Genomic DNA, 22,377 nt, shown 5'->3' with positions numbered 1-22,377 from the left:
CTGAACATCTGCTGATCATTCGTGCACCTTTAAAACAGAAAACGTTTCTGCACACTGTAGCTGACTTATCTGAACAGAAGAGCCTTCCCCGTTTAAGAAATGATTAGACTGTCCTCTAGAGAGGGAGCGTCACTTTATAAAGCACAAAGCTGCTCAGCTGTTTTTGACATGTTTGGGAATCTTTCATGTTGATGCTATCTGCTGCTCTCGAGCTGATCGCAGGAACAGAATCATTCCTTTGAGTGACAGATCTCTGCAGGACACTGGAAGTTTTTTCAGTTGCCTACAAATGTTGTACGTAAAGCGATGTCGACTTCTACAAAACATCTTAGAAACTTGGGACCACATGTTGCATCTAAAATGAGTGAAGGTGGATCAGTATAAAGCATCACATATGAACAGAGAGTATCTACAACACCTTCATGTCGGTGTGTCAGTGTGTGTGCGTCTTTGCATCTTTTGACACCCAAAGGTCAGTTTAGGAAAACAATGTTTCTAAAGTAAAGTCAAATTGTAATCTTATAACACTCCTTTATAAAAGCTCTCCACAGAGCTTCCCTGAGGAGGCTGGGGGGTCGTTCTCCCCTGCACGTGTTGCAGAGGGAGCACGACATGGATGAATCTTTCAACGTGTCACGACTGCACAAGGAGTGCTTCAAAGAGTCTGCGGTGCATTTAATTATTTAAGAGAGAAAATAATGATTTCATGTGATTTAAAAAAAAAGATTAATAAAATATAGCAGCTTTTTTATATTGATATTTTTTTTATCAGCTGATTTAAAAAAAATGTTCACACAGACGAAAACCTAAAACAAAGAAAACATTTATTTATGCTTCGTTTTAAAAAATACTTTAATATGAATAAAATGTGTGTAATGTGTGTAAATGTTTAACACAGACAACTATTTATCAGAAAAAAGACAGGTAGGCTATAATTAAATAATGGTATGTTAATATTCAGAATGGCACATATTAAACCTTTAAAGAAGAATGTGTGACATTTTGTAAATAAATACGTTCTTATTTATCCTCAGTATATCCTGTGTAAACGTCTCTCTGAGTCCTGACTGTCTATAATGAGGGAGGAGCTCCAGACCTGCTGGCTGTGTTGTTGTTTACATGGACGAGACGGCTGGCTCCTCCCCTTGTCGAGCTGTTATAGTCAAGGACTGAAGAGAAGAAAAACAACTCACTAATTTACACTGATCACCATCAATCCGCATCAATTTACATGCAGTGTGAAGCTACAAGCTAAAGAGCGCTAACATTTGCCTGCTAACACAGCGAAGCCATGGACTCGTTTGTCCGCCTGCTGAGCTGAACTCCTTCGTGTGAACGCCAGTGGAGAGAGGTTGGAGTTGTTGCAGGAGGAGAGCGGAGGCTTGACGAAGGAGTCACTAAACTGCAGTTTGTTTTGGTTTAAAGCTGGAGCTCAAGGGCGACATCTACTGGATCAAAAAGTCACACATTCATCCTCCAAGGGTTTAAAGGGGAACTATTAACCAGAGCGACGTCATGGTGGCTACATGCAGTTCTTACATTCAGGCTGAAGTGAAGCTGTGGTAAAGTTTTTACTGTGCATAAGAAGTATCTCTTTAATTGTTTCTGATATGAAACTTCATCATTGTTTTTACTGTTGTATTAAAATACAGAGCATTATATGTCACTCTCTGATGGTACGTGTGTCTTTGCATCGAGAGTGGAATCAGACTCCTCAGTCAGGTCCAGAAAGGTTTCAGTGTTTGAAGCCACTCCTGAGTCACTCTGCTCTTGAAAGGTGGTAAAAGTGGGAGGAGCTTTCTGCAGTGTGACGGTGCGGGCGTTAAGCTTGCTGCGGCGTAATGACCTGAGGAGCAGCGGCTGCAGGGATCGTCCCGAGGCAGCTTTGGAGCTCTGCAGTGTGCGCTTGTTGATGTGTTGGATGGTGAGGCGGCATCGCAGCACCTGCAAGAAAACCTCCCTGAACTGTTTGGAGGAGAGGTTGTAGAGGAACGGGTTGAGGACCGAGCTCAGGTAGAAGAACGTGTCGGCCACAGGGTGGAGCATGATGTAGCTCCGGAAGTACGAGAGGGTCCAGCGGGACTTTGGAATGGCCGCCATCATGAGACGACGAATCTGGTTGGGAAACCAGCAGACCATCAAAGATCCCACGATGAGACCTGAGGAGGAGGCAGAGAGGAAGTTAGAAACACAGAGAGAGAACAAGAGATTTATTAAGTAATCTCATATTGATTGTCTCTGTTCTGATAATTATCACCTACACCTTTTTCTTGCTGTGTCTGCTAGGTGATCACAGAGCAATACGTTTGTACATTCACCGACCAATCAAAATGCAAGCATGATGGCACAGGAAGGAAGAGGAGCTGTGCTAAAAAGATCCAACATGGAGCCCTGCAGTAGTTCAGACTGCGGCTGATCTGAGATCTGCCCCAACGCCATCAGATCATGATCACACTCTGACAACACGGCCGTCTGCCTCTCACTCCTCCTGCATCACATCCACCCGCTTCAGTCAGAGCATTTTATACTCCAGGATGTTTGCTTGTTGTGTCTGTATCATTTCATGCATATTCAGCTTCTGTTCTGCGTGTTCATGTCACGGGGAGAATTAGAGGTCTGTGCTCTCAGATAAATCTGTGCCATGCTGCACTGATACTGAAGAGCAGAGCCAATACCGCCAAATACAACTTCACCACCAACCACAAGTGCAACAACGAGACGAGAGTATTCCTGACGTGTCCTCGCTCTCATAGTTAGATCTCGCAGCACTAACTTCCTCATTCTTATCTCACATGGTCGTGTGTTTGTTCAGACCGCTCTGGGCTCTGTCTGGAGGCTGTGAAACGTCCCATATGTGGATTTGATTGTCGTCTACGATGAGACGGCTGCACCTGATATAATGATTGATCGGGTTATAATCGTGCTTATAATGTGCAAACAAGGCCCCGTCATGTGACAGGTATAGTAGTATCACATAACGATCTAACGTGTCATCTGTAAAACGTTGTCCTCATCGAATATGAGGGCCAGATCTGTGTTTTTTTCTCCAGCTGGGAGTAAACATGTCATTGTTTACCACTGATGCATGGAGGCGAAACACAGGATGCTGCCTCTGACTGCAGAACTGGCCTGCTGATTTATCTGGTCTGTCAGGTCTGAGTCATGTGCTCACTCTTTGGAAAGACTAACATATCCTCGTTCTCTAATCTGCTGTTTATCTGTTTCTCCTGCTGTGTTTCTAATGAACATACACTGTGAGCAAACAGCCTTTCAGCATTCACCAAATGATCAGGCTGAAGACATCCTGTCCTGCTGCGGAAAACAGATATCATCTGTTTATAACGTCCAAAACTGCTCGGGAAGTCATTCACCAGAGAAGAGACATTCAAATGTTCTCTTATAAACGAGGAAAAATAAAATGTGAAAATGCCTTTTTAGGTTCATGTTGACAAGATTCACCTCCTCCTGAACACCAGGCACTTTGAAAGATTTGTGTTCGGGCGTTTCACTTCTGTTGGAAGCAGTGATTCTCACTTTGTGTTAATCTCAGGTGTCAGCAGGCTCTCGTCCATGTAGGACACGTCTGAGTTGTTTCTTCTCAAACAGGATTCAGAGTCAGAGTAACAACTGACAACACTAAGGACACTTCTCTCTTTAGGACATTTCTGGGTTTTTGAGGCACTCTCGTTTATTCAGAAGAATAAGACTGAATTTTATTCCCTCATGAAAACATGACTTGTGATTCCTAGCAGGTAACACGATGGATAACACGTATCGTTTTTAAAATCAAAGAAATCCCCCCCCCGTACGGTGTGTGCCAGTGATGACAATAACTAATCAGACCTATTTCATTGTGTGTACCAGGCTGTAAACATGTTTATTCATGCTGTAGAAACTGTATTTTTGCAGATGGCTCGTATGTGATTCTGGTGTTTCTGCAGCTTGACGCCTCCAGAGGACACTCGACAAACTGCAGGAGTTTGCACTTCAGCACGAGCGTCATTTTATTTATAGGACCAGAAGCTGCCACTTGCTAATCGAATAGGCTCGCCCACAATGTGAGCACATAAGAGTAAAAACAAAACGCTCGTACCATTTTTAAAAAAGGTGATTAACAAATAAAGACTGGCAAGAATAAATATTTTTACAACTTGAGAGGTGAATATTTTGTTTTGAAACAAAATTTGGATGGTTTAAATTTCCAGTGCACAATGTTTTCGTACATGTTTCATGTGGCCCCCCAGAGAGCTTTACCCTTCGCCCCCCCCAAGGGCGGCCTTGACTTTACTGTAAGCTCAAGTATAGAAATGCATGCAGCCGTTTGATTCCATACAGACTGCTTTACACACAGTAACACAGCAACAATGCACCACAGTGCAGTCCCTGAAACAAGCCTCGATATAATGGAGAGTGAAGCGTATGAGCGGATAGTGCTGTCAGACGAAAAGTAGCAAAAGCAGCTATCACAGAGAAATAAGAAAAGTGCAGCCTGGGAAATATTCACAAATCTTGTATTGTTCCTTACAACTTAAATTGATGAGATAAAATGTCACTGCAGTCTCAACACGGAGGAAATTCATGACTGTAACAGAGTCAAATCAAAGTCTACAAGGACGATAAAAAAGGGAGGCGGAGATACAGATGGAAGTACAAAGGGAAAAAAAAACAGACGTGAGCAGGAGGAGAGAATAAAGTCGAAAAGAGAACAAGTCAGTTATTTAAATGAACTCCAGAAGACGGGACGAGAGACTGTAGAAAAATGAAAGAGACATTTGTGCATGGGGACAAAAGCTGTCCGTTTGAAGATTAGAAGGCCTTTAATCATTTATTGTTTCCTGGAGGTTTAATAGATCATTAAAGCCATAATGATAAACAAATGACTCTCTGTTTAAATGTCTAAATGTGTTCTCAATTTGACCTTTTCAAGAACCCTCCAACCATCACGTTCCTGTTTCGTCAGCCGTCAAGTCTGCCATCATTTCAAAGAACACGATGAACGAGAGGAAATATTAAAGGCTTATTTCTAACAGCTTAAAAGGATTTCGCATTTCGATAATATCTGTGATTACAGGTTGGTCACCTCAATATCCGCTTCTTTCTGTACGCTTGTTCTGCTGAGTGTATAATTGACTCTAACAGGCTATTCTGTGTACAATCACATCTTTTAACGACATAAGCGTTATGTTTTCACTAAGTGTCGAAGGAAAAAGCCTGTACTTATGAAGAGTCGATGTTACGCTGTTATGAAGCATTTCACACAAAGTGTTCAGAGAAAGACATCGAGTCAAAGTTGAACCTCGACATGCTAAATAAAAGTGACATGATGCCTTATTTAGATTTTAGCCACATAACATTACCATCAAGCTAGTTTTTAGAAAGCACTGAGGAGACCTGGAGAGCGACACACACACGAGCTCGTTGTTGTGCAGCTTTTTCCAAACGTCATTAATTGGACAAATGTCGCTGCATGAAGGCACTTTCACTTCCAATATGACGAACAGCATCCACACTTACTGATTTGACACAATGTGGGCGGCTAACGTGCTGTACTCTGGCATTTTAAAAGCGTATACATGGCTTCACATGGGCGGGGTTCACTGTCTTTGAAGGTCAGGTTTTCAGTTTTAAAGCTGCGATGTGTCACTGTTTTTTAAAACAGGTGACATTTCAGAGATGAACACAACACATCCGTAGGTCACAAAAAGGATTGCACTGCTTTTGCACCCTCCAAACCTGTGAATATGAGACTGAAGACACACCAGCTGATTCATAAAACAGACTGTTGCAGAGCTGTTAGCATGTATCTGAATTAAATGGGGCCACATTGGCGTATTTCTAAGCAAACGGGCATCATTGGTCTGTAATTCACAATCAGTGATGCAAACAGCCAAGTGAAAAAAAACACCAAAATGACCATCTACGGCGATCCTGCGGTAACTGCGCTCCGTTATTTTTTAATGGCTGTCATGCTCAAACCTTGTTAGAGACAATGACAACAGGTGCATCTTTGAATGTCCTAAATAAAATCTGCACAATTTCCATTATTATTATTAATATATTCAAGGGTTAAATCTTTCCAGAGCAATCCAGGGCTAACGCATGTCCTACTTGTGTCGGGAGCTGCAGGAAGAGGATCAGTGTTTTTTTATCAGGATGAACTGCTGTCACTCTTTGCAGGTAGCTCTTCTGAACGATGAATAATGTATGATATCTTCTCAGTTTGGACTTCACCATAAACTAAAACAAGTGACCTGTCTGAGAATCTGCAGACGGCTTCTCTCCAGAATCAGACGCAGGAAAGAGAAACCTGATGATTGTTAGGTTGGCTACAGACGTCCATGTTTTATGTTTGAGGACTTTATTCCTTCTTGAAGAAGCAGTCACAGTAACTGACCCAGAAACTACAATCTACTGTATCCAGACGCCAACAAAACTTCTTCCAACAACTGTTAAATAACCTTTAACAGTCAAAAACTCAAATATGTTTAATGGACAACGACATGAAGATTAACACAGAAAATTCTCTGGTGGAAAAAAAAATTGGAGAGGAAAATGTTTTTGTTAAGATTCTTTTCTTGATATTTTTTTTTGAATAATTTTGCAAATTAATGTCCGACTGTGGCAGCTTGTTAAATAACTAATTATTATTTCTGATGTAATATGAAGGATTTCCAGTGTGGTTGTTAATGTGCTCTCCAGTTTGCACATGGCCGGTCACTCCATTCCTGACCCCAATTTAGAGAAGTTTTTAGTTTTCCACAGTTTAAGAACGTTTCTGAAATCCTGCCATTTTGTCTGCAATCCTCAAAGACGATTCTCAAAATTAATATATTATCTGCCCCTCCAGGATTCACTCGTTTTCAGGCCTTTTTAAAATAACACAACCACTGTTATCGTCTGGCACAAATTCTCAATTAGGAGTCATCCATTGGCTGAGCGAGCGGCTCTTCCTGACATCGTGCTGCCATCGAGGTCGTGACACCGAATAACAATGAAATGCCATGAAACATTTTGTCATTTCGCACTGAGCATTTTTCTACTTTATCCACATGCAGAATAAATAGCACTCATCCCACTGATTCACTGAAATGTGTTTGCTGGTGACATGACAACACGAGCAGGTGGAAGTCAGGTGATTGGTCATCTTGAGGGATCAATGATACGATAAGCATTACTGACAGCGTTCAGATTAACTCTTCATGAGATTCAAGTCAATTTATGAATATATGTAAATTCTCTAATTTCAATTCTCTGACAACAAAATGCATCACATGTTCTTATTTTACTTTATATATTGAAGGAATACTTTTAAACGTTGAGGCTGACAGGTTGTGTAAGACAGAGGAGTTAAGCACATAGTGCGCTGCTGCTGGTTTAAAAAGAAAGCATTTTGTGTTATGTATTTGTGTCACTCAATTATATTGGTCCACATTTGTATTGTTTTTTCTTAATAATATTTGATGGTAATTTTACATTCCTGGTCAGCTTTGAGGACAAGTCGTGGAGATTTGACGACATGCTGAGGCTGCAGGAGAGATGATGTGGATTGGTCGTATTTGTTGGATTTTATTAAATCATTTCGACTTCTTGGAGGGACCGTATCATCAATACGACGGTCTCTCAGCTCGTTGTTGATTGGCCCACCATGCGGTCTTTATTATTCCTGGTCAGTAGATCTTATATGAAATGGCTCTATCTGTCTTTTGGATTGATTTTTTTTTTCTTTATCCGACCTATCACATAATGTCGGCTCGTTGATCACAGTCCAGTCGCTCATCTGGAAAATTGCCACTGAGTCAGCAGAGATCAGGACGAGGAGTGTATGCAGCTGAAATCGAGAACGTGTGTGTGCGTTGTGTTGGATTCACTCCATCGGGGATTTGTGTGAGACGCTCACATTTGATTGATTCGTTATATTATTATCATTGAAAGTCCACTCTCGTCATGCTGTATGCCCCTGCCTTAAAGCTGCCATCCCTGCTGCCTGTCTCATCAAACACAAACACACACACAAACCTACTGTCTCTCTGCCATGAGGCGACATATAACTCTCTGCTAATGAGAGGGCAATTAACCCAGATTATTGGAACAATGACTCGTCTGTCTCTGCAGTAACTGGAGTGTGTGATTTATTTATTTAAGAGGCTCTTAGTTGAGCACAGACAAGGTGACGCATCATGTCCACTAAACTTTATTTACATTGTTCAAGCATTATATTAGCAACAGTCGATACCAATCCAAGGACTGCAGAAAGATGTGGCTCAGTGGGTTGAGTCGTTGTCTCTCAACTGGAAGGTTGAGGGTTCAATACCCAGCTCCTGTGAGCAACAATACCCCCCCCCCCCCATCCAATCAGCCCAGGAGTGTCTGCCGGGGCAGCTCACTCACTCAGAGTGTAAACACTTAATTTCCCTTCAGGGATCAGTAAATCGTCTTCTTCTTCCTTTTGATACTCTTGTACAACCTTTAAATTCAGGGTTTGGTTTTTAACATGTACAGATAAACATCAGCTGGTACTCCACGGCATACAGCCAGAGCCCTTTTTATTTTAACTCCAGCCCTTCTAGCTCGAGGATTTCACTCATCACTAAAACACCCCAAAAAAGTGACTCCAACACTTGGATCTCTCAGTACGGAGGCAGAGTGGGTCTTATCATACGGGCGGTGCAAACAGCTTGGCGTGCAGCGCAGGTGACCTCCTGATGCGGTTGTCATTTTAACACAGGGCACTCACGTTGTTTAAATAGCAAATCAAGCTGCGTTCCTCTGAACACCCAGGGGTGCGTTCGTTTTAAAAGGAGGTTTGGTCAGGCGAACAGCTGCCGTGTTTTTTGTTTAATCCGTCAACACTGAGAGAAGAAAGTGGAAGAACAACACACTGCCTCTGCTCTGGTGAAGGAAATGAAACCCGAACTAAGTCAGTCACGCCGAACACCCGGTTAAAGAATGGATCAGTCATTTTATTGATCCAGTTTGATTCTTTCTTTAAAAAGTTTGACTTTAACTCTTTCCTTTTCGTAATAAACAACCTGTGATGAAGACAAACACACTGATGGAGGCGGCAGGAGCTCAGTTTGGAACCAAAGGGTTGCCTGTTCAATTCCTAGTAAGGACACAAGTGTGGAAGATGTCCTTATAGCTGGATAAGTGCCAGGTCCGAGTACTGCCGAGGCGCCCTTGTGCAAATATCCATCAGTACTGTCTGTGTTTTGGTGTCTTTTTAAGAGCAGATGAGTTTTTTGATTGAGAGACTTGGAGGCTTAATGATGAAGATGACGTTGAAGTAGAACTGTCAAGAACAGCTGTTGATGTTGTTCACGATGTTTAAATCTTAAGTGTGTCTGATCACACTTAAAGCTGCTTTCCTCTTTTTAAGGTCCTGGCTTGTGTAGTTCTTACTCTCAGATGTGCGTCGCTTCAGATAAGAGCGTCTGCTAAGTGAACTGTAGACTCCAGTTGTTCGAGTACTTTAGGATGTCAGGTGGGTGAGTTTATCTGTCAGGTCAAATGAAACAGAAAAACATCCTTTAAGTTCAAAAAGTCAAAAGCTGATTAAAGAAGCTCAATTGGGATAAATTGTGCTGTTTTTCATCCCTCATCTGAGATCTCACAAAAACCATCGATTGCAAAGAGTGTTTTAACGCCGGCTGAATTCTTTTAGATTTTTTATTTTATTTTGTTTCTCGCTTTAACATTTATTGTATTACATCGTATTTTCTGAAGCCTTTCAGACTGTGAAACTCTGAAATCATTCATGAGTGTGTCAGGCTCAAATAGAGAGCCCTCCCTCTCTGCCATTATAAAGAGGATACTGTTAGTAATGTTGGGCTGTAATCCAGGAAGTGTTAGTGAATTAATGTGAAGGCTAACAGAAGATCCTCAGTCATTAAAGCATTTAAATGAATGAAGTAAACAGCAGAGAAATATCTTCCACAGCGACAGTAATCTAATAATCTTAGAGGAGATTTTCTCATGGAGACATGACGCCTGTTGGTAGATGATCCTGCTCCTCACATTTCAATTCATCGCAGAAACTTCTTTTTAAAGGATGATGTTGAATTAGTGCCGATGATCTTTAGCAAAGCTTTGGTTTCATTTGGACAGACAGGCTTTCTCTACACGCTGACAAAACGTGCGATGCATATGGGGTTGATTGTACAGCTGGAAGAACTTGATGAGGTTCAAAGTAAAAGGTTGTGTGATAATGATAAACATGAAGCAATAATAAATGTCATTATTTAATGTCCATTTTGACCATGACTTAAAACCACTTCTGACTCAATGTTTATTTCTGCACTTTAAGGCAGGGTTGGTTAATTTTCGGAAAACTAGCAAGATTTTGAAAGTAGCATTCCCTCAGTGCTCCATCTGCACCCCCTCCCCTCAGTGCTCCCTCTAAAGCCACGCCCCCTCACTTACATGCATGAGCGCCGTTGGTCCAGAAGCGGACCTCAGCTCAAGCTTTGAGTGAGGGCTCGTGCACGCATGAGGAAGAGAACGAGCAGGGAGACAGGGAGGCTCATGATTGGTTCATCAGATTGGCACCTCGTGGCAGACATTGGTTAACGTTTTTACAGACTCACAATCTGCTACAGATGACAGATTTTCTTTGTTCCTTTTTCAGAGTTATTAGTTTCTGTCAGGACCTAAAAATGACCAACCCTGCCTTTAAGTTTGTATAACTTATAACTGGTGAAGGGATTTGAGCCTGTCTAGTGCTTTTCTACTCTTCTACTACTCAAAGGACTTTCACAGTGAAGGTCACACCCATCCACACACTGATGCCCGAGGCTGCTTTGCTAGCAGTGTATTATTATGTCCAATCATGTTGTAGTTATTGAGGCTGTTAAATACTCGTTAACATCTGGTGGTGTTGCTTTTTAAATTTCATAATAATTAATCTTTTTAGTTTTAATAGAAGAGGTGATCAGGTTTTTGATTTCGTGTTAAAGTAATGCAATAATTATAACTGTACAGGGAGAGCTCTACCTTACTGGTTGTGATCATAAAACCTGTCTTGTGTTGGGCTGTTGGTGTTGGAGGGCCGACTTCTTATCAATGATGTTGTAAATTTTAAGTTAATGGTATCAAACTTGTACTTTGCCCTTTTGTAACGACATTTCCTCGACATGTTTGATGTTCGTGGCTGAATCGTGTGTACCAAGATTTTATAATACTAATCATAAGTTCTTAATCATGACCGTCTCATATCAGTGCTGTTGTTTATTCTGTGAAGAACAGCTTCAACAGATAAATTATCGTGGACAGAGGAGGAGAGTCGGTGTGACCGTTGGACATCGGATCTTCAACAGATATTCAAAATGATTAAAAAAATGAGGCATATGATGTAATTTTTTTTAACAGAAAAGTCATCATCTAAATCTCAGTTGATTTTCTTTGGTCAAAAAACGGAGGAGCAAAAGTTCCATAAATAATTTGGGTATCTACCGACGGTCCAAATTTCAAATCGCGCTTTCAGTCACTTGCACAGGTGAATGTGAAGGTCATGAAGGTCGTGAAGGTCGTGAAGGTCGTGAAGTTCATTTATTTAATGTAACATATAAAGCAGAGGCACCGTACCGTACATTACAGTAAGAACCGTATCTTATTACTGTCTATGCCACTGTTTCCTGTAGAGCTCCAAACTGACCAATTAACCCACACTATCAGTTATCACCACCTAGTGTCCGAATAAATGTGCGGCTTTTTGCAACCTCTGAAAAATGAGGCCAATGCAGAAGTTTAAGTTCCTGCAGTTTGTCGAGTGTCCGCTTGAGGCTGGCTGCAGGAACACAGCATGTCACACACACACACGACGGGCAAAATGAATATGTTTACAGCCTGGTTCAAAAAAAACAAATGGTTGGATTATTGTCTTCACGGACACACACTGTAAGGAGGGGAAGTTTGTACCGCCTCAGCTTCGACTCTCAGCCTGTCTTCAGGTTGAATCAAAGTTAGGTTGAGACGGCATTTCCAACATGGTGGCTGCTGCCGATGAGCCTCCGGAGCCCCCTGCAGGAACAGATGACGACGTCGCTCAGGCTTCGTCCATCAATATTTACATTCTTTGGTTCCAGCTCATCATAATTAAGCACCATTAGGCACATGCAGCAGACACAATTTCCCTTGCTCGAGCTGCATTTGCCCGTAGACATTTCAGTCTGCTTTATTCATCGTGTCGAACAAAAATAAGAAAAGTCTTTCAGCCAGAGTGAAATGTGACTGTGATTTATCAGCAGTACTACAGGGCACATTCTCGCGTTTCATCGCCTGTGTTTTAATGACTTTTCAGTCTGAATGTGATAAAACACGTCGCTTTGTTGTGATTGAGTTGGAGCTCCTTGAAGCGCTTCATCCCACAGGACAAAAAAAAAAAAAAAACCCTCCTCCATCTCCACCTGCTCTCTCGGTGTGCTGCAGCCTGCAGCTTCACCCTCAGCAACATCCAACACTACAAAAGGTCTCTCATTAGAGCAGGAAGTAACTGCACAACTTTTACGACTTCAGCACGGCTGGGAGAGTTTCCTGGGGAGAGAGAGCTGAGCAGCAATCGAATGACTTTTTATTTCTTACTGATTTATGTTCCTACATCAACAGGCTTTTATTGACTTTTTTATACATCTAACGTTGCATACTGTATATACAAGTAGCAACATTAGCCTATCTCCATGTGAAATCACACCATTTATACGACGCTGTGGATTCAAGAACGACCTCACTTCATCACGGTATCAACAAGTGCTCGTGAGAAATATCCCAGATGAGCTCTTCACAGTATTTTTTGTCATATTCAACAAAATAAACGTCGCAGACTAAGTTCCCAGTGCATGCAGCTTAAGAGTTAGACTCACTCACTGGTTTACTGTTTGTGTTCTGCTCAGCACAAAACTGCAAACAGACCCAAATAAAAACCTTGGAAAGATATCCAAGAAGGACTAAAACAGGTTCAGCTTTCTTTAGTGTTCCTCAGAACAACGTCAATAATGAACGCTGTGTAAACACTTTTTATTCACTGACCCGCACCAGTCAACAAGAAATCAATTCATATTTTTATGGATCTAGTTTCTAAGTGAGTCATTGTTTTATTAAAGCAAAGATAAGTCAGGCACCTTTGTTAGAACAATTACAATTTGTGTCAATCCTGCAGTTTCTCTGAGCTTTTCTTGCTATTTTTTTTAAATGCCATGTGCATTTCATGTTTTTCCACAAAGTTGGAAAAATATGTGACAAGTTGGAGAAAAGTATCAGAATAAGATTTGGAGCCGCTCAGCTCCCATCACCCAAACACAACTCAATCACAGGAGTGTGTGTCAAATTCCAGCACGCAGCAGAGTGTGGTGTTGTAAAACAGATAAGTAAGCACACTCCTACGCTGTATATAATCTGTGATTTCCCCTCTGAGCGCTGACACACCGAGGAGCCACACTGTCGCCCCCTCAGCCATCTGCAGGAACGTCTCCCAGGCGGCTCGCTGAGGGCCGCCTGTCACTCGCAGGAACACTTGCCTTTAGCGATGTTGGCCGCCGAGGGGCCACAGGGCTCAGGAGCTTATTACCAAACTCTGCAGCTGTCAGTCAGAGCAGAGCAACAGAGAGGAACACTCATCGACCTGCCCAGGGAAACTCAACAAATCCTCCCACTGCTTTATTTTCCATCTGATAGTGAGAGAGTTTGAAGGAGGCCACCCGGGCTGCAGAAACAGGCCGAAGGGGAGTCGGCATCTGAATTCAACACAATAAATAAACCTCATCGATCACAATGAGGAGAGGATCATGGGAGGCAATTGGGCTGTCGCTGCAGTTCATGAGCTATGACCCATCCTGTGAGGCCAGAGAAAGATGGATGATTGGAGAAGGGGAGACAAAGAAGCCGAGAAAGTTACGAATGCACGACTCCACTTTGAGATCTTTTAGAGATTCTCGAATGCATCTGTGAACACTGATGTTTATTAAAGTCATGGACTAAACAAAACAATTTAACACCGAAATAAAATCTCAGAAGTTGTCAGCAGCTCGGTCAGAGGCCCTAAGCTTCAGAATATGACGATTTAGTCTGTAACACCTGTAGAGTCCATATTATAGCTGCAAGGCTCTGCAGTCTGAGTTGGTAATAATAAAAAGCCAACATTCATACATTTCAAAATAAAAGCATGTTTTAAACTGTATATGAAATTTGGATCAACAAACAATAATCAATACTTGTTTTTTCTAGCTGCACAGCTGTTTAAATACATAAATGTGTGTTTTATGGATCAGACAGTAAATGTGTTTAAAAAGCACAAATGTACAAATCATGACATCAGTAAACATTTAGATTCTTGATATTTATTAAAGTTAAAATGACTTTGCAACATTTTCATTAACATATTGAGTTGAAGCTTCACAGAGTTTTTTCGCTGGTTAATATTTAGACTAAAATGGATACTGAGATGTGCAACACATGAAAACTCTTGGTTTACATATACATACTGTATGTTGTTTTTAATGCCTGAGTCTGCTGGGCCTGATGTGTGGATACACAGCACACTGCTGAGAACAGTTGTTGCACATTAAAGCAGGATGACATGATCAGAAAAAACATCCACACAGAGAGAAGACCACACGTCGGCCCGGGGGCTAAAATCATGAAAAACCTAAATCAGCTCTAAATGTAACGTAGGTTCTCTTCTCTGCTTTGTTTTGATTCGGGATAATTATCTGTGAAAAATGCAACACTACACTGCTGGACCCCAACAAGACCCCAATGACAAATTCATGATTTTGATTGCACAATATAGTTCTGATGCTCCTTTTGCACATTGACCTATTTTTTAACGAAAGCATCAATTAACATCTTCATCTCACATGTAGCTTGAGCAAGTGTCTCCATCACAGTCTGCAGAAAGTCAGAGCTAACAGGCCGCAGGCTGAAGACAGAAAATAAATATTCATCCCGCTCGCTGCGACTTTGAGAAAACACAGTCTAAACTAATTAACCTTGTGTCCTGAAACGTGATGTGTGGGCAACTTAACAGGGATGCACTCTGCTTTTAATTAGTCTCTGTAGTGGCAGGGACCGAGCAGGATTAAAAGTTATGTGAAGGTAAAGTGCAGCGGTGACAGAGGCGCTGCCACCTGAGAGAACGATAACTGGCATCAGGAGCCGAGCATCCGAGTGGAACAGAACGCTCCAACTCTCAAAAACCATCTAAATTCAAAGTGTGATTATCTGGCTGCAGACTGAGAACTGTTGATGCCAGCAGACGAGTCATGACCCCCACAGTAATATTCAGTCAAATGTAATAATCCAAAATGAAGAAGTGAAGTCAGACTCCTTGAGTTATTTATGAGGTGTTAGCTTGTGTGCATTTTGGAGCAGTTTAGATGATAAAACTTTTTTTTGTACGGCGCTTTTCATAGAAGAAATCGACTTTTTTTTTTTCTCTCCACTCTTTGGGCGGCTCTGATTCCAGAAGTTAAATTTGCTCGTTCAAATCCTTTGACATTTCTGAAAACTCTTATAAAACTAATCCTGAAAACAAGCTGCCAACCAGCTACCCGAATACAAGTGACTATAAAAATGTGATCTGGTGCAAAAGAAAACAGAGTATTGGCAAAGGCTCTGGACTGTACAGATTTTTTTAGTAACTAAGGGAACAACAAATCCCACAATCCATTGTGTTTCCAACAACAACGATCGAAACACAGTTTGTATATATATTTGTTTTGTATGCATCTTTATGGAACATGTTTGATAGTTATGAGTCAGTCGATCGTACTTAATTCTTAAACTGTCGTACAAATACAACTGATGGTATGCAGGGTCTCTTACACTTTGATTGATTGATTGATTGATTGATTACACAGGGTCCTTTATGAGGATGAGCCCAAGCCGCAGAGCGTGGTGTGCAGTCGTTAATAAATAATATCAATATCAGGAAAAAAATGTCCTCCTGTGTAAACTGTGTTACGTAGACCTACATTACTGTAGGCTATTTAAATGTTGGTCATAATCGTGGTATTTGGAGGGCCTGTCGTCGGATATTTCAGAGATTGAAAATATTTTAACTGCCTAGAAAATGATGAACTTGAATCTTCAGTAATTATTATAAATAATATGAATGTGGCTTTGAGGAGATGATGTATTATCTCAGTTCTACAAGAACAACTTTTTCATTGCCATCGGGAAAAAAATAAAGATTTAATCACAACATCATGACCTGTACATCAACCAGAAGAAACACACAACCCACACTGTATATGTGCTCATCAATATTTATACACATCAATATTGTAGTCTGTCGGTGAGAAGAAGAGCAATGAAGTGTGTGAAGAAGTGTGTGGACGTTTCTGAACAACTGTCGCACACTGAGGAGTGACAGCACAGAGGGCAGTCATAAGATTTCTATAAAACGGCATTTTACTAATTTAATGTTGAATATTATGTGCTGTAATTTACTCAAAGAACCTCAAACTCAAAGGCCTTGTCCACACGTAGGCGGGTATCTTTTAAAAAGTTACTTTTTTTCGTGTTTTGACCTTTAGGAAAACGCCTTCCAGTGGACGGAGCCTACGTTACGGTGGATGTCAGCTTTGTTTGGTTCATTTTCTCCTGCTCGTCGTCACATCACTGCCACCATCCTTGTGTTTTTAAATCATCATCAGTACTACAACCTCCCTTGGCCACGCTTCCATCATGATTATCGTGTAACCCCTGTCATCAGGTAACAACCATCTGTGTAATGACACGGTGCCTAATGGATAAATAAGTGTTTTATGAACAGGATGTAATAAACCTGACTCATAAAACAACATCTGTTAGAGCTCAGAAACTACATTCACACACTGCTGAAAACACTAAATACATCATTGCATTGTGAGGATCCAGACAATATCCAGTTTAATATAGGATAATGCTTTTCATCAAAAACTTGAATTTAACAACACGAAACAACTGCTTGTGAAATGGTAGATAAGTAAATATGTCCAAATCTTATTTAAAGATAAAGAAGTTTGCAGAAACTGAGCTGAATCCATCGTGAGGCTGATGAAACGTCTCAGAGAGGCTGATACACGTCGGTCCTGAGGACTCAAACCAAGTAATGGTCACTGTGTTTATACTGCAGCACTGTAGTGGAGGTTTGTATTTCTTCAGGGTCAAATACATCTTTTTGTGTTGAAGCATCTGAAATTTAAAGGGAAAGCTCAGGTTGTTTTAAGAGATATTTTATTTTTCATCCCTCGCGTGCTCGAGTTTTAATGTCACAGTTCTAGTTCTGTTTAAACTTCCAAAAGACGTTGTCTGAAGATTACTTTTTGTTTCTGAACGAGTTTTAAAAGTTTTGATAAACTGAGCCCTCGGACAAGTAAAGACTTGAATTAGCAAAGTTTCAAGAGGTGAGAGACTTGGCCTGCTCGCAGCCACAGACTGTAAATATTAACTGACCAGGTCAGAGAGACGTCACCCAGCCGTGGTGCCGGAGGCTCAGCAGCAGCGGAGTCATGCTGTGAATAAGTGTCTAATATGAAGTTGTCTTTTTCAGTACAACATAAAACAGTGCATGTTTTGTAAGCTCTGAAATAAAAGATATAATGACAGACGAGCGCGTGCTTGAGTGACCTCGCTGCTCCGTCAGCAACCAGTCAGGAAATAAGATCAGCGTGAAACTGGGAGACCGAGCTGTAAGAGCACGATGGATTCCATCAGCGTGAGTCAGTCGTGTGTTTGTATTTGTTACACACGCAGAGTCAGACTGATCCGACATGACGTCGTGGCTGAGTTTGTGTTGAAGGAAGGTTCAGCACGTCGCAGCAGAGTCACAACGGATGAATTCATGCTGCGTTCAAAACTGAAAAGTGTGGTAAAGTGGAAACATCCCACTACCTCTGCTTTTTAACTATATGAATATAAAGATGAGCTTGTGACCTCCCTCTGTGTGCACACTTCTTTAAAACATGGAGGCGAGAGAAGATGATTATCACAAAGCAGCAGGATTCCTTTTCTTAGCAGGCTACCTTTAAAAAAAAAAAAAAAAAAGTTTCTTATCCACAAATAGAAAAGTGGATCGACTCAAGTTTATTCAGCCGGCTGTTCATTTTGCTGCTCGGAGCGCTGAAGTTTAAGAAAGCTATTAAACAAAAAGAGCTCTTTACACAGTTTTGGACTCGTGTCCTTGTGTGTGTTTCTCCTGCAGTGTGAAAGCTCTGTTGTTCTCACATGTGTTAGCATGCTGGCCATGTTAGGAAACTGAGCACCTTATGATATAAATGGTAAATAGAATTATGACTGTTATATTGCAGGTCACATTCACACACTGATGGTAGAGGCTGCTCAGAGAGGAGACCATCAGGAGTAATTCATCCCTTTATACACCAACAACTAAGCATCAGGAGACACTGTGGGTGAAGTGTCTTGCCCAAGGACACATCGGACATGTGCTGCAGGAGCTGGGGATCGAACCCTAAACCTTCTGGTTGAGAGACAACCAACCTTGAACCATGACTCAACAAACTGAGCCCCCGAGCCGCCCCACAGCAGGAGTTTGAACGGATTTGGATGCAGCCACTATAATTCACAGTTGCATAGTTATTAAAGTAGTTACACGTTAATGTTATCATTTTATGTGCGCTTATCAATTCAACAATTTTAAACATGTTCACTTGACTCTGCTCTGCTGTAACGATCGTCCTCTTCTTATCACATTGATATTTCTATCTCAAACTTAAAGACGCAGTTTAAACTTCTTCGGCTGAACCTAATTAGTGATTTGTTGTTGTTTAGTGACGAACATGTTTCAATCAGAGGTTTAACCTTTATCGTCTTATTTTGCCTGCTGCTGGGTTTTTTTTTTACTAAGAAACCAGTACACATCACATCTAAAGCCAAACAGGGAAAAACAGCGAGCGATCTTTAAGCTCCCTCCTCCAGCGTGTGTGATTGATTTCCTGCGTCCTGCTTGTTGTCGGCGTCGTTTTTATTCATGCGCTCGCTCTCTGCTATCTGACGGAGGGGATTTGAAGAGTTTGTCTGCTGCATGTTTCCGTGTGTCTCCTGTCTCTTTTCATCTCAGCCTCTCTGCTGCGGGACTCATCTGCATCCCATAACATCTCTGAACCGGTCCAGTGCTGGATGAAGTCCACTGGAGCGGGACGCCTTAGATGTCCTCTGGATGGTCCTTGTGTTGTTAAAATATTGGTGACTTTGGCGCGGTTTGCACACCTGACTGATTGGAAAGAACTTCCATCTCCATACAGTCCCTGCTGGCTTTCACTTTCTTATTGTGTTTCTCTTATTGTTGGAACTTTATGGCAGCATTTATTACATCTTCTTAGATTTGTATAGGGCATTTGTTTTGCATTATGTGCTTTTGATATGGACCTCTGAGTGACAACAAACACGTCACCTGTCCCTCCCCGGGGTCCACGACATGAGAAAAAAAAGAGCAATTTTTAAATCGTGCAGAGTTTGTAATCCAGGCTCACAGATTAATAACCTGTCCCTGCTGATTTTCAGTCAATGTTCAGGGTTTCATGAAGTGTGGGAACAGATCTCTTTATGTGTTGTGTATAACTATCTCCTATTTGAACAATAATACCAGTGAGAACACAACAACACAATAAAACATCAAATCGACCCTTAAATCCAACTCTAACTGTTGTGACATATTTTAAAAACCTAAATTCAGATTCACACAAGGCTCTTTTATTCTCAGCTGATTTCAGGTGTGCTCAAGAGTCACGGATGCTGTCATAGTTTTGAAGCCACTTTTTAACAACTGCTTTGAAGACAGTCAACATGATCATTTACTCGCTGTTGTTCACAAGGTGTTTTTTTTGTTTTTTTTCAGTGAGCTGAATTATCCACAGAGGTGTCCTGTTCTCCACACAGAAGAAATGAAACTGGTTCTGAAACTTTTCAGCTGACAGGGATAAAACTATGCAAGAGCTGCTGCTAGCTTGTTATTAGTTTTTTGTTATTAATTGTTCACATGGTTTCTGTTTGCCAGGAACTTAATCATCTACAGGCTTCTCCGTCTCTCCAAAACAAACAGACACTAAAGCATTCGATAAAGCAGTTTCACCTTCACAGTCACTCGTCAGCTAACAGGACATCAGCAGGGGCCGAGAGCTGAGCTGCTGCTAACCTGTTTGAAGCTGGGAAGAGTTGTGTGGGTTCGAATTTTTTTTTTACAGAAAACTTGATAATCATAGAGATGCTTCTTAATTCAGAGGCTGAATAAAACCATTTTTTTGAGAAAAATCAGAGTTCTCTTGTTTTCTGCTATGTCATTCCCACATTCAGCGGATTTGAGAACACAGCAGGATTTAATGAGGGGAATTCACCACGAGTGAGTGGGTGGGTTGTGGCAAACTCCGATAAACATCAGTCAAACAGTTACAGCACAAGACTGACGCAGGCTGTTAGACGTTTGGTATGACGCTGGACTGACAGGAGCAGGAGGATTTGTCTCTCCCCCCTTCCACTCGTGGCTCAGACTCTGTTGTAAACAGAAGCAGAGTCTGTCTGACAGAGACCTTCACGTGTGAATGGACACTTAGATGGCCAGAAGTATTCAAACACTGTGTCCGGGGGCGGCAGAAAAACATCTTTCTTACTCAAGTAAAAGCATAGATGAAAATGTGAAGTCCCCACAGTATTAAAGTAGCGCTCTCTTTACAGACTCTTCTGGTGCAAACTGAACTTCACATCTTATTTAGGATGTTGTCACTTCTATTCAGTATCTATTCATCCATTATCAAGACCACTTTTCCTGTTTGGTTGTGGAGGGCTGGAGCCCAACCCAGCTGTCATTGGTCCAGGGTTGAGGAACACCCTGGACTGTTCGCCAGTCTATCATCGGGCTGACGTATAGAGACAGACAACCGGCCGCACTCACATTCAAACCTACGGGCAATTTTAGAGTCGCCAATTAAGCTGACAGTGGGAGGAAGCTGGAGCAGCCTGAGGGAAGTCCATGTCAGGAAACCAAACCTTCTTCGCTGTGAGGCAACCGCGCTAACCACTGCGAGCCCAAAAAACCTGCGTTGATGTTAGGAAGGCAGTGCACAGTGATAATAATTCAATAAATGCATAATTACTCTTATAAGCAAAGTACCAAACCTGTTTTGAAAAGTGAGCAGTAGAAAGTACAAAAACATTTGCATTCACATTTTGAGATGCAAAAGTGAAATGTTTCCAGGAATACCTTAAATGCTCCAGTGACAAATTCTACAAACGAGATTTGTAAGGTAACAAATCACATCTTTTTTTTAAACAACATGGCAACAAGAGGGAGCGCTGGTCTACTGTGATTATCGTGGTTCTTGCTCATCGATGAAGAAGTCGTGCATCATTTTAACAATTTGTCAGATTCCTTAAATTTCTGTGACTCTCCACCTCAAACACAGCAGGCAGGAAACAACATTTGAGCATGACGTAAAAACAACTTACCAAGAAAGATGATGGTCTGCTTCCGGGCCGTCTTCACCTTTTGACTTTCGTGTTTCGGTGCTCTTTGAGCGCCGTCATCTGTGGATCCTAAAGGTCTCCGGAGGACGAGGATCATTGCCCGACACATGAAGGCCACACAGATCAACACGATCATGTAGATGATGAACGCCAGTAAGATGCTCACCCTGTACATCACCCAGTGCTCTCTCAGGTTGGTACAGAAGGTCAGATTTTGGACAGGGGTGTCCGCCCGTATGGGGATGTGTCCCTCCGTTCCTGTGGCTATGAGCAAAGGCAGGGCGACGAGCACGGACGCCAGCCAGGCGAACGTGATGAGTCCAGTGGTTCGTTTTCTACCCAGAGCTTTAAACTGAAACGGGTGACAGATCGCTGTGTAACGCTCGAAGCTCAGCGTGGCGACGTTGAGGATGGTGGCGTAGCTGCAAGCTTCAAACAGGAAGTTGTAGATTTTACAGGAAGCGTTGCCAGAAGCCGACGTGAACGGGAACCAGGTGGCGCTGTAGAGCTCAACAGGCATGCCGATGAGGAGCACCAACATATCTGAACATGCTAAGCTAACCATGTGGTCGGTCACATTTTTCTGCAGGTAACCATTTCGCTGCAGTACTTGTGTCACTCTGATGGTGACTGAATTACCCACAATTCCCGTCACCAGGATGAGGCTGTACAAGACTGTGAGGAAGATTTTGACCGGGTAGTTGGGTTCAAGCTCGTGCCAGTCTTTTTCTTCTGCTATCTCCATTTCCTCGCTCATGGTCACAGAGTGGTGGGTGCAGATTTTCAGCTATTGATTTTTTCTTTGAGCTTATCAGTTCTGCTGGGTGAGTCTCTGATTAGAGCCGAGAGCCAGAGGTGAGCTTTTCTTCCAAGATAACAACTCACAATGAAGTCTTACTTAGTCTTGAACTTTCTTTAATTCTCCAG

The 22,377-nt window shown here is 41.8% G+C and overlaps 1 protein-coding gene across 1 annotated transcript; it reads right to left on the bottom strand.

Moving 5' to 3' along the window:
* Positions 1-1,656: 1,656 nt before the first annotated feature.
* Positions 1,657-22,207, bottom strand: LOC306832970 (G-protein coupled receptor 39-like; the record flags this gene model as incomplete). Its single annotated transcript, XM_079357992.1, has 2 exons — positions 1,657-2,159; positions 21,433-22,207. 2 exons carry the CDS (start codon positions 22,205-22,207, stop codon positions 1,657-1,659), a joined length of 1,278 nt encoding a protein of 425 aa, XP_079214118.1.
* Between the last annotated feature and the right edge of the window lie 170 nt (positions 22,208-22,377).

This window comes from Symphodus melops, assembly GCF_947650265.1.
Source record: "Symphodus melops genome assembly, chromosome: 12".
Classification (NCBI taxonomy): Eukaryota; Metazoa; Chordata; class Actinopteri; order Labriformes; family Labridae; genus Symphodus; species Symphodus melops.
This window is presented reverse-complemented; position numbering and strand designations above follow the sequence as displayed.